The following is a 12,584-nucleotide window of genomic DNA, read 5'->3' on the forward strand; positions in this document are numbered from 1 at the left end:
CCCTGCTAAACAGTCTGTCCCCATCTTCCTTATAGACCCCTTTTAAGCACTGAAAGGCCACAATAAGGTCTCCCCAGAGCCTTCTCTTCTCCAGGCTGAACACCCCCAACTCTCAGCCTGTCCTCACAGCAGATCTGTTCCAGCCCTCTGATCATTTCTGTGGCTCCTCTGTCCCCTCTCCAACAGGTCCATGTCTCTCCTGTGCTGAGGGCTCCAGAGCTGGACACAGGACTGCAGGTGGGGTCTCACCAGAGCAGAGATGCTGCAAATGAGGGCCGCTCATAAGCAGGTCCATCTTTGCCATCAGCTGTGCTGGTCCTAGAAAGCAGCTGAGGCCCCGGGGTGCTCCTCTGAGCCACCGGTGCCTGTCTGACCTGCCGGCAGCCCCCAGTCCTGTAGTGCCTCCAAAGGGAGCTGGGACACCCCGAAGGGTGTAGCAGAGGGCTCCCCCACAGCTGGAGGTCCTCCAGCCCCACAGGCCGACGCAGGAAAATGCCACCTTCTCCTCATTTCCACCAAACAAGCACCCTCACAGCCAGGGAGATCTCCCTCAGCTGAGGGTGATCCCGCTGCCCTGCTGGATCCTCCTTCCCCTGCAGTCCAAGCGACAGAGCCAAGAGCGGGGCTGCGGGAAGCCATCCCAGCCCCTAGCTGCCCACAGCTGGGGAGATGAACAGGCGGACACCATCTGGAGCCTCCGCCCTGACAGGAGAGACAGCCGCTGCGCAGGCTAAGCCCGAGGAGTTAATGGCGGCAGGAAGCCACCCCCCGCCTGCCGCGCTCCCTCCTGCCCTCCCCGTGACTCGCTTCCTCCGCCGGACGGGAACTGGGAGGAGTGAGCGCCCGCGGGCTGCCGCCCCCGCCCCGCCAGCAGAAGCAGGCAGCCGTCGTGCCCCGCTGCCCGCCGAGACCCGCGGCCGCCCCCGCGGGGAGGAGGGCCGCGGCCGAGCCCCGCCGCCGGGGCGTGTCCGCGGCCGTCGGCCGTCGCCGCGCAGCCAGCTCCCCGCGCCCAGCCGCGCCGCAGCGCCAACATGCCCGCCGTCGACAAACTTCTCCTGGAAGAGGCTTTGCAGGACAGCCCGCAGGTAGCGGCCCGCTGCCAGGGGCGAAGCCAGGGTGACGCACCTGAGCCGGCGGTGCGGGGCGGGGGGGTGACACCTCCGGAGGGCCTGTCCCCCGGCGGGGAGAGCGGGGTCAGCGGGCGGTGCCGGGCGGGCGGTGCCGGGCGGAGGGGCAGCGGAGCGGGCTCCCGAGGAGCGGAGAAGTGGGTCAGGGTGACTTCTCCTGGTGGTACCCTCGGGGAGCAGGGATGCTGTGAAGCAGGTAAAGGGCACCCGTGTGGTGTCGGGGGAAGGTTTTTGCCTCCTACGGGGCACCTGTCAGGGAGAAACTGGCTGTGTGTGCTCCTGAGGGCCTCTGGAGAAGGGCGCTGCCCTCCGGCAGAGGGGCTAGGTGTGAGGAAGCTGGGGCACCGAGCCCTTTATCCTCACCTGTCTCAGAGAAACCCCTCTGGCTTTTTCCTCACGCTGTCCCATGTGGGTGCATGCTGGCTGGGTGTAAGGGTTGCTCTGAAGAGGTGAGGTGTGTTGAGGGAGGATGGACAGGCATGGCGTGGTTTCCTCCGAACTCCCTGAGGGACAGGGAGGCTTCTGCACCGTGAGTCACCTGGCCCCAGTGACAAAAGTGGACCAAAGGAATGTCACCACCAGCACATCTGCTCCTCCCCACTCAAGGATGCTCGTTCAGGTACAGAGGCTTCCTGTGGAGGACAGCAGGGGTGAGGTGGATCCCACTGAAGATGACCTCCTTCCGAAGGAGTCTGAGGAACAAGGACAGGCAGTTACCCCCTTTTCCATCCCAACCTCTGCAGGCAAGGGAGAACTTTTCTCCCTAGTGCTGGGAGCCATGATGTGACACAGCTGTGCAAGTGACCTCTGAGGACCGTAGAAACTCCACAGTGAAGAACATGCCAGGTCGTGGTGTTTTCGGGGCCAGGGAGGTGTGAGGCCTCAAGAGCTGGAGAAGGAGGGAAATTCGGGTGGAAGAGAGAAGGGCAAGGGGAAGGAGTGGAAATCTCATGAAGGGCTGGGAAAGGTGCACTCGAGGACAAACCTTGGTGCAGACAGAGATACAAAAGTAATCGGTGAAGCAGCAAAAGGAGAAGGGAGGGCAGGGTGGATCAGCATGGATCCTGTTCCCAGGTAGCCCTGTGTTGTAATCCTAACTCATCTGCTGATGGATCAGGGGATAAATGAATAGATAAGCTGTGGAGCAGGTTGCTGAAAGGTGTTAGGGAGTCTGTCATGAGACATTTTGAAAGAAATGTTGAACACGCACCTGTCAGGACTTAATGAATCTGTAGGCTCATCTTGGTCACCTCTTATCCTGTTTTTATGTGATTCCATGAAATCTCATGCTAGTAAGAATGATTTTCATCATCTCTTTGGTATGGTGTATGTGGAATCTCCATCCTTGGGGATTTTTCAGAACTTGACTGGAAAAAGTGTTGAGTAACCTGATGTAATGTCAGAGTCAGCCCTGCTTTGAGCAGGGATTTGGACAAGGTGACCTGCATTGTTCCTTGACAGCCTGAATGGTTCTGTGTTCCACGCTTTACCAAAATGTGCTAGATTTATTAGGAGCAGTTATTAACTTTTTTAGTGTTAATCTCCCCAGTGCATTCTGGAGCTGAAGAACTTGACACGCAAGATAAGTGAACTCATTTACCTCTTCAGTCAACACTTCCTTCAATGATTAAAAATGTAGCACTGACTGAAAGCAGCCGAACAATGCACTGAATTGAATTTGGAGGTCTTCATCTTTCTCCTGACCTGAAATGAGGGTTGTTAACATCTCCTTTGCAATTACTGGAAATACCAGGCTGTGCATAAATCTGAGTGTTTGCAGGATGTTTTGGCTTGATTTGGTCATTACTTTTGTTCAAGTCCTATAACTTTGGGAGGGAGGGGCATTGCTTAATTTTTTATAACAGCCCAGTGTTTCTACCCTCTATTTTTTCATGCAAGGAAACAGATTTTTTTTTTTGCAGTATTTTTTTAACTGTTTTCTTGGAGAGAACTTCAGATTTAAAGCACAACCGGGCACCTCTGTGAGCTGGGTACCACAAAACAGAGCCAGAAGGCGGTATCTGTCACACAGAGCTTACAGTATGGCAGCTTATGTGGTCATTTACTTCTGCGTGAAGTGACCTGATTCTCCTCTGCCCTGTGCAGTCACTTACAGCAATGCAGAGAGATGGTAAAACGAGGATATAACCTCACTTCGTATAAACTGTATGAATTATGTAAATTACATGCAAGACAGAAGAGAATTAGGCCAAAGTCATTTTTCATCAGTTTTCTGAAACTTGATTTCTCTCTCTGCAACCATGTAGTACTTTTGGCTTGATTTGTCTCCAAGCACTGGCTGAAAAAGGCTGTAAGAAGTTTCTTAATTTTGAAGTGTTTGGCCACCAAATGAGAGAAGTTTATGCAAGCAGTCATGCTAGAACTGAGGGAAATACATGAAAGTAGCATTTTTCCCCCTGTGTTTCTGGAAGTCAAGATAATGGTGTTACTAATTGAGGCCTCTTAAATGTTAGCTTAATATTTGGATTACTGGTTTATTTCAGCAGCATTAGCTGCTATGCCAGAATTTGTCAAAAAAGCAACAGCAAAGTTATACACATTCTGATATTTTGTTGCAGTGATTTTAAATGGTGTTCTTAAATATGAACTTTTCCAAGAATAACTTCCAAACCGCTTGAATCATTTATTGTTTTTATTATTTTTGAACAATGTGCTAATAACTGAGGCCAAGACTTTCAGAATTTATTTTGCAGAGCTGTTCTACCTCAACCCATATATAGACATCTGAAAAACTGAACCTGCAAAAATTCAGTAAGATGTAGGAATCTGGCTGACATTCCTGTGTTTGGAAACCTTTTCCAGGACGCAGAAACATGTGATTTCCAACCTACTTTGGACAATTTCTTTCTAATTTTCAGCTCTTGGCTTGAGATTTGTCTTGATAAACATTGTGTCAAGTTTTATGAGTTTTTACCTTCCCTAGATTTTTTTTTTAACCATCTTCATACCCTGTGCATTTTGTGTGCTGTTGTAACACAAAACAAAGAAGATGAGCACTGTATAGATAGAACATAGTTTGTTGGCATTAGTTTTGCTTGTTTTAATGCATCATTGCAGATAATACATTTTAAAACAGATATTTTTGAAAAGCAATATGCTTTCAATTACTGAAATAATAGCTTAGTGTGGAAAACTCTCAAACCATGGCACCATCCTTGTAGGAAAGTTCTGCACAAAGGTCCTTAATAAGTTTGGGTTCTTCATATCCATTTCATTGACTTGGCCTTTACTCCATTCTTTGGGTTTTATGTTCTTTCTATTTGAAAACAGTACCTTGTATTATGTATCTTCTTACATGCTAAGGTCTCAAACTAGTTTCCCAAATGTGTTGACTGCCAGTTTCTCTAAGGTAGGAAGTATTTTAGCAGCTTAGCATATTAGAAGCCTGAAATGTTGAGCTTTAGAGTTTCTTACAGTGTGGAAGTGCTCCCCTGCAATGCCTAGAACAGAACCCAAGGACTGACTCCTAAGTCATGTGCTTTAACTGCTGAGCAACACCAATTTCTGGCTCAGATGCTTCTCAACAGAGATGAAATGATAGTTAATGTTAGGCCGGGGCTCTTGAAGGATGCTGATTTTGAGTTTTTCAGAACAACCATAGAGTCAGGGCAGAGAGTTTTGCAGAGGAGAATAAGTGCCTTGGGGAAGTACATGTGCCTCCTGTTAAAATAGTGGAGCAACTTAGAACTTTCTTAAGACTCTGAAATACATTTCTCAGATTCGAACCTGGATACTTCAGATACATTAGAGATTCCTGTGCTGGGAGGACAGGTAAAGCACTTGCTCTGTTATAGGACTGACATAATTATTAAAGTGCTGAAGTTTATGCGTGCCCCTCATGTAAGCAGATGAAACTAATTAATGTCACATAAATTAGCTGTACAGATGGAAAGACATTGCCAGTTAGCATCAAATAGATTGGATTTAGGAAAGTTAAGACTAAGGATGGATCATGACTTTGTTAAAGGGACAGCCTTCCCTCTTTCATTATTGTCTTGATCTAGCAAATTCTGGAGCTCGGCAGTATTCTGAGATATCTTTGTTTCACATCTCAGGAGCTGTGTCAGCAATGTAATTCTTTGTTCCTGATGTTTCCACCAAAACAAACCAAGGGAATTCATGTCTTTAAGATAACACAATTCATTTTTTTTCCCTGTTTGGTGGCAAGGATGAGCTAGCAAATGGAGAAAGTATGGGGTGTCTCTGAGTGGGTGTATACTTCTGTGCCTGTTGTTGTAGATGAACACACAGTTGTTTGGTCCGATTACGTCAGCTAGCTTTGGCAGTGGCCCTTTAAGAGTTGCTCAAGACAGTTGAGAGTGAATAATACTCTGTAAATTATCTCATGGAAAGGGGTGCTTCTGATGCAGTCTGACATTAGAGAAGTAAAGTGAGCAAGCAGTGGTGTTTGACCCAGAGTCCTTAACATGGTTTGGATTACTGTATTCAGCAGGCAGACATTCAGGACTTTTTACATTCCTCATTATGTCATAAGGAATGTCTTTGAGTTGGAGTGAGAGTGTAGGAGTCAGGATATGGCCATAGCATTTTATTGCTTTGCTTCCTTATGCCTCAGTTTAACTATCCATACTTGGAGGACTAATTTCTACATATTGTGAAAATCTGAATAAACAGAATCATGCAAAGTTGCAGGCTTATTATTTCTGACTGATTCGTATTTTTTGCTACCATTTATTTATAGTCACTTATGATTAGTTTTAACATTTTCACTTGGGACTAAAACTGTTTGCTTTTTTCTTTTATCGAAGACTCGGTCTTTGCTCAGTGTATTTGAAGAAGATGCAGGAACCCTTACTGAATATACAAACCAGTTGCTTCAGGCAATGCAACGAGTCTACGGTGCTCAGGTAACTTTCCATTTGTGTTTCTTTTGTTCCATATACAGTAGGAGATAAATTGGTATTGTGATGCTGTTATTTACATGAAAGTTGCCAAGTAGCGCACCTCTTGTGGTTTAGAAGTTGTGGGTGTTTTCCATCTGATATCTCAGCCCCTTCATGCCTTGATGTTCACAACTCATATGCATGAAAAAATCTTATCTGCTTTGTCTGTCTCCAGACAATTAATAAAAGAAAAATTGTGGTATGTCCTTACCTTATGGTGTGCTGGAAGCCCAGCCTTGACAGAATTGCTTGCCTCAGTGTCGACACAGTACGTGGATAGGTATTCGCGTGGACTGTAGGCATCCAGCTTGGATGCTGTGACTCGTCATTTGGAAGGAACTATGTGCATTGATTACAGAGAGAATGTACACTTTAGGTCATACTGAATTTGAGTACCTAAAGTAGTCAGTGTGAAAAGTACGGGAGCAGGAAAAAATAACACTTTCTAAGGCACTGACATGACCTAGATGACTAAATCCCTTTGAAAGTAAAATTTGTAAGGTAAATCATATCCAGTGCTTTGGAAAATATTATACATCTGAGTGATTTTCAGTGAAGCTTGGACTCCCATGTGTATAAAACTAGGTATTTCAAAATACCAGATCTAGGTCTTTGAAGACATACACAGTATCTCATGGAACTTTTGCAAGTATTTATGTAGGTTAGATACCTGAGTTCCTTAGAAACAACAGTTTTTCTGTTCTTAAACCAGTACATCAAAGGACACAGATGAGGAGAAGGGGGTATTTTGAATTTGCTGGAAGACCAAATGCCTGATTCTTATGTTACCAGGAGTCAGCTCAGCTGTAAAACTACTGCAAGCATATGTCCATTTGTTGGGACTGCTCTTTTGGGTGACTGATAGTATGGCTTGGACGAAAGTGTTGTTTGCCCAGGATCTAGCTGCCTACACCTGGAAGATCCACCTTTGGAGAGCTTCCAAGTCTCTGTGTCCTGGATCCCGTGCAAATGCAGAGCAACCAGAGGCTGACAACACAGCTCAGATACTCAGAAAACAATACAGCTCATAGCCAGGGGCTGGAGAGGTGACATGAAATGAGCACTGAAAGTGTGTGATGAGCATTTTGGTAGAGTCACTGAGCTTTAAGAGTAGCAAGAGTGTAGGTATGTCAGATGGTAGATACCTGAGACTAAAGAGCAGATAGGATTGAAATAGGTGAAGGCAGGAAATCAGAGGATAAATATGGGTTGATAGTGTTCAACTTGTGGACTACACATCCCTTTGCTTGGCTAATGGCTTTTTAGGATGGCATTTTAGAAGCAGTTGCTCTGGCCTGTGATTAATGAAAAAATGCTTTGTTTGCTTTTGTTTGCCTCTTCCTTTCCATCTTTGTTTTCACCCTTCTCCATTTCTGTTGCCCCACAGTTATGACATTTCCTCTTTCTTCTCACTGTCTCAGCGCATTTACCCATCTGTACTTCACAGTACTACTGAATCTTCTTCATTTTGCCAGCACGTCTTGGCCACTTTCTTCCTCCACGCTTCCTGTTTGAGTTTGATGTAACTATTCAGTCACTTCTGAATATTGGATGTTTAATGCCATTTTGAGATGGGAGGTGCATAGCAGTTTTTTGTAAGGATGTGGAGGAGGGCACCCTACACTACTACTGACTTAGGGAAGTTCAGGTTTAGTGGCCAGTATTAGGGACTTTACCAAGGACATTGGGTCAACATTTAGTGCTCTTAGTGTTGCTGCTCTGCCATTTAATTCTTGAGGAATCACTCTGCATTGTGATTTCAGTTTGGGTTTGTGTTGTCAGGATCCAGTAGTGGCAAAAAAAATGACATTGCAGTAACAAGAAAGGATAAGTAGATCAAAATCATTTTGTAAGTGGAAAACTGAAACTATTTGTGTTTGTGGTTTGGTTTTTGTTTGTTTGTTTTTTCTATGTACACTTTTTAAAGTGTTGATATTTTTGTATAAGACCTGAAGGAGTACATTAAAATTGGGGCAAAATTCTGTTTTTTAAATAAAAATTAATGGGAATATTAATTCAGCTACATATGGTGGTTAATTTCCAATAGATTGTTAGTGTTTTATAAGCTAACAGTGATTTCTGAGTAATATACTGAGCTTTCCAAATATCGATATATCCTTTTAACAAGCTGTTTCTGAATATTTCAAGGGAAGACGCTTTCTGACTGAACTCACCTTCAATTTTTGAGGGGCACACACCTTATTACAAAACTTTACGATTGCAGTTGGCATAGAAAGAGAAGTGTAGTGCTGAAGTGCCCACTAAACATGAATGGACAGTTAAAAAATCATATGTGTATTATTTCTTTGCTGCCTAATAAAACTTGAGAGAAAATCAGCTTTTGCTGATATGTTTTTAGAAAGTGCTACCAACTCTTTGCATTTTGAGAGGGATCAAGATTTGGTAGAGAGAGTGTAAAAGTTGAGAGAAGTGTGAAGCCACGTTCTAAATTTACCTTTTTATTTTCCTGACTTTTTTGTCTTGGCAAAGTCATAGTCGTCCTCTGCTCTGATTTCCTTATCTGTAAAATAGAAATTACAGTTACTGACCTACTTTGAAGCGATGATAAAAGTTCTGTTTGCACAGCCATAAAAATGGCTGAAATCACACCAGTCATGGCAGTCAGGCAAAACAGCAGTGGGTTGTACCGCTCCACAGTATTGAAAAATCAGGATTTGTGCCCCCACAAAACATTTATGACCGTTTAAAAAACATTAATCTTGTTTTCTTTCTAACTACATTCTGAACTTTAAAATTTCTCAGGTCTTCTAACTGCATTTTCAAGATTTTCTGGAGTAGTTTATTAGAAGTTTGGTGTTTTATGTGATGAAGGCTCTATTTTTCATGTAATTCAAACCATCGTAGTACGTGATCAAATAACAATAGTTGATGGTTCTGAATGCAGTGCAAAGTCTCAGGGGAACAGCAATTAGTACCAACTGCAATCTGTTAATTATCTGTGTGGATATATGCATGTATTTTGTCCCCAAACACTGCTTTGTGTGCAGAGCAGCAGTAAGTTTGCAAATTGACAGCTCAAACTGCTCTAAACACTTGGATCAGTGTCTTTGAAAGGAATGTGAGAAAGAGAAATATTTGCCCAGAGCTTTTAAAAACACTTAGGAAAATAGGAATCTTTTCAAGCATTCCTTCTATTCCCCCCCCCCTCCTTGTTTAAGCTACAGATTTCTGCTAGGTGCTGGGGATCGAACTTTTCGGACTTACATATATTCAAGCAAGACTTCATTTTGCATGCCTTTAACTTTTCTAACAACAGTAGGGCAGTTTTGAGACGGGCGCATTCATTGCGATGGGCAGACATTGTAGACAGACCTTTGAAGTGACTTGAAGCTGGTTTTGTCCCAGGAGTGCAAGAAAGGATCTGCAGTGTCCTGTTGAAGGGTGTAGCACTGGAAAAGCTGCCTGGGCACCTGGAGCGGCTTGATGTGGAAGGGCCGACAGCGCTAGGCAGCAGCTGGATGGTATATCATAGGATCACAGAATGTCCTGAGTTGAAAGGGACACACAACGATCATTGAGTCCAACTCCTGTCCCTGCATATGACAGCCCCACAGTTCACACCATGTGTCTGAGGGCTTGTCCAGTCTCTTCTTGGACACTGTCAGGCTTGGGGCCATGACACCTCCCTGGGGAGCCTGTTCCAGTGCTCCACCACCCTCTGGGTGAAGAACCTTTTCCTAATATCCAACCTAAACTTTCCCTGGTACATCTTCGTGCCATTCCCTTGTATATTACTACCAGTTTGATTCTGTGTGACAAGCCCCTGGTTGCTGTGCAGGATCAGGATAGTGCTGTTACCTCTTTGGGCACCCACACCTGGTGTGGTGGGGTGGTGACTCTATTTTGCACATGGAGCCCTTCAGTGAAAAAGAGACTGCAATGCAGATGCATTGTATGATGCTGTGATTAAGAAGTCTCAGGAATCTAATCTATGAGTTGTCCCTGAGGAGTGAGGTTTGGTTGATCTGGCAAGCCCATGTGTGTAAATATAGTGAAGCATTTTTATATTTCTTCATCAAATAAACCACATCCGTGTGAGTACTACATATTGTACTTCCTGCTGTAGTTCTCCCATCTGTGCTGTAGTACCCTGGGGTAGTTACCACCTTAGTTGTCTTATAGAGGAAATCTCCCTTAATAGAGTTTGTTCTTGTAGTTCTTCTTCATTGTGGGCAAGCCCTGATGCTGCATCTGGCATTACTGCTCTCTCACTTCTGTGAATGTTGTGTTCATCATTCTGGACATGGTATTACCTGAGCAATAAGTAATGCAGCAAGCAGAGACTGTTAGAAAACTTCATTTATTGAAGTTGCATGCTGAGGCTCTTGCAATGGTGTATGAGTCACATTCCTGACTTCCCACTGTCATAGCAAATTATTTTCAGGGCTGTACTATCATCTCCAGCTCTTCATCCTAATATTAGAAATGGCTCAGCTGGGATCTTCACTTGAAAGAAAATGCTATTTAGAAACTCAGGAGACTGTTGTGTCTCTACTGACCATTAGAAGGGATAAACAGTTAAGTAGGTTAGAGGAAAGTAAGATGCAGTATTTTGTCATTGGAAAGAGGTTTCATCTCATTGTTGCTGACAAATCTGTCTAGATACTAAGAGCAGTGACAGCAGAAGAGGAATAAAAATAAACCCACGTTGCCTTTGTCGGTATACCCAGAGAGAGAACAGCACGGGAATTGTGAAGTGTAATTCTGTTCAGCATCTGTGTCTCTGTGAGCATTTGTCTTGTGATTCCAGAGTCACACAGACAAAGCAGCGACAATCTCTGGGGCTCACTGCCTTTGTATGTCCAGACTCCTAAGGAAACTTTTGACAGCTATGGAATAGTCTTGGGTTAGATGCACAGCATTACATGGGTATCAGGACAGCTTGGATCTGTCTAGGGCTGTTTTAGGTAGTGCTTTATACCGGTGTTATTTCTCTTCCCAAATTCACAACACCTCACGTCTGCATTTTTCAAGAGTGCTGTTTGTTTCATCTTCCTATGTATTGACTTTACCAGGCTGTAAATCAGTAGATAGGTGTCAGGCTCTCTAGGGCATGCACCGTTTTTCATATTTATTATGTTGCATAGCCAACCCCAGGTGTTCAGAATTCTTAAATTAGTTCTTGCCAAGTTAACAAGTAAGCACTGATACAGATTTTCTTTTAATTGCTTTTTTTTTCATGCCTGAGGGAATAATTGCATTACCTTTTGAAATGATAAAACTTTTTTTCCAAAAACATTTTGAAACAATGAAGTATAACAGTGTTTTGTAAACTTTTGCTTCCACGTGGAGAAGCTTCAGTGGAGTATTAGTTAGGACAAATTCTTGCAAGAGATTACAGTTGTCAGTACCAAATGCTGTGAAATACCATATATTTTTCCATATTAATTGTAAGTTTGCACTTCCTGAGCCATATTCAGCATGTGTTGGTAACAGAGGTAAGCAGAGCATCATCACATGAGAATTAATATATTTACAAAGCCATGGGAGTTGTTTTTAATGCTGCCTATGAAGTTGGAGTTGTCACTGTGCCCAGAATAAAGGTCAATACTACAAGAAGACATCAATGTATGGATGCCCTGCTGATAGTAGTTGTTTTGCAAGAAACTGAAGAGATTCACTCCCTACTGACCGAGCCATCCTCCTTCAGCTGCTTTGGCTGTTTTACAGCAGAGTTTTGACTAATGACTTCTATTCCTTGAAGCTATAAGATGGTCCTTTGCTGAGCTGCTCACATTTGTGAGGACTGAATGCCATGCTGTGAATCAGCAGCAGGACAAGCTGCATGTGAGCCTGATCTTGTGAAGTGCTGGGCAGCCTGAGCGCCCCGTTGAGACTTAGCTTCTCTCACCCTTGGGTTCATGTTTCCAAGCTATTTAATACGCAAACCTTAGCATGTAGGACTGTCACATTTACTACGTTGCTGGAGAACTCTATTTTGCAAGAAGATGGCATGCACACGTAGACAGAGCTGCATAAAAGTGTTGTTTCAATACCCAGTTCTTTCAGTGCTGTGCCGGGTTTTGAAGGTAAATGTGTCCCCTAGTTCTGAAAAGATGAGGAGGCTGCAATTGCCTCATGGATCTCCTCCTTCAACCACCTACCTGTTTGTTGGTTTTGTTTCTCTCATTTATGAGGCATTAAGCTTTCCCAAATGTAAGCCAAGTTTTATTATGTGTCATTCTGCACATACGGGTGCATGAATAAGTACCTTTACCAGTATCTTGCTTGTTTACATGAAGAAGCCTCTGGCAGTTCTGTGTGCTGGTTACTTGCAGAGTTTTAAAAATGCCAGCTTTAGCCGGAGTGGGAAAGTAGCTTTACAGAAAGCTTCATTATACTGGGATTGGAATTGAACATGCTGGAATAGCTCTCTGTCTTTAGAAGTTAATTTATAGGTCAACTTAATCCTTTACATGCCCTCAAATCTGGAGTCTGTTAGACAACTGTCTATAGAAGTATCTTCTGATTTCAATGTATTAGCCCTCAGAGCTTATTTTGGAAAAATAAA

The 12,584-nt window shown here is 44.0% G+C and overlaps 1 protein-coding gene across 1 annotated transcript in view; it reads left to right on the forward strand.

The window, feature by feature from the left end:
• Positions 1–1,019: 1,019 nt before the first annotated feature.
• APPL2 (adaptor protein, phosphotyrosine interacting with PH domain and leucine zipper 2) overlaps positions 1,020–12,584 on the forward strand; it is a gene marked incomplete at its 3' end in the record, with an annotated part of 41,553 nt that continues 29,988 nt past the window's right edge. The window contains exons 1-2 of the mRNA XM_080360016.1: positions 1,020–1,085; positions 5,918–6,016. Of these exons, the coding sequence (XP_080216142.1) occupies positions 1,032–1,085; positions 5,918–6,016 (153 nt within the window). The 5' untranslated portion in view covers positions 1,020–1,031. The remainder of the gene's footprint in view (positions 1,086–5,917; positions 6,017–12,584) is intronic.

The sequence above is a fragment of the Nesoenas mayeri genome, assembly GCF_963082525.1.
Source record: "Nesoenas mayeri genome assembly, chromosome: 1".
Classification (NCBI taxonomy): Eukaryota; Metazoa; Chordata; class Aves; order Columbiformes; family Columbidae; genus Nesoenas; species Nesoenas mayeri.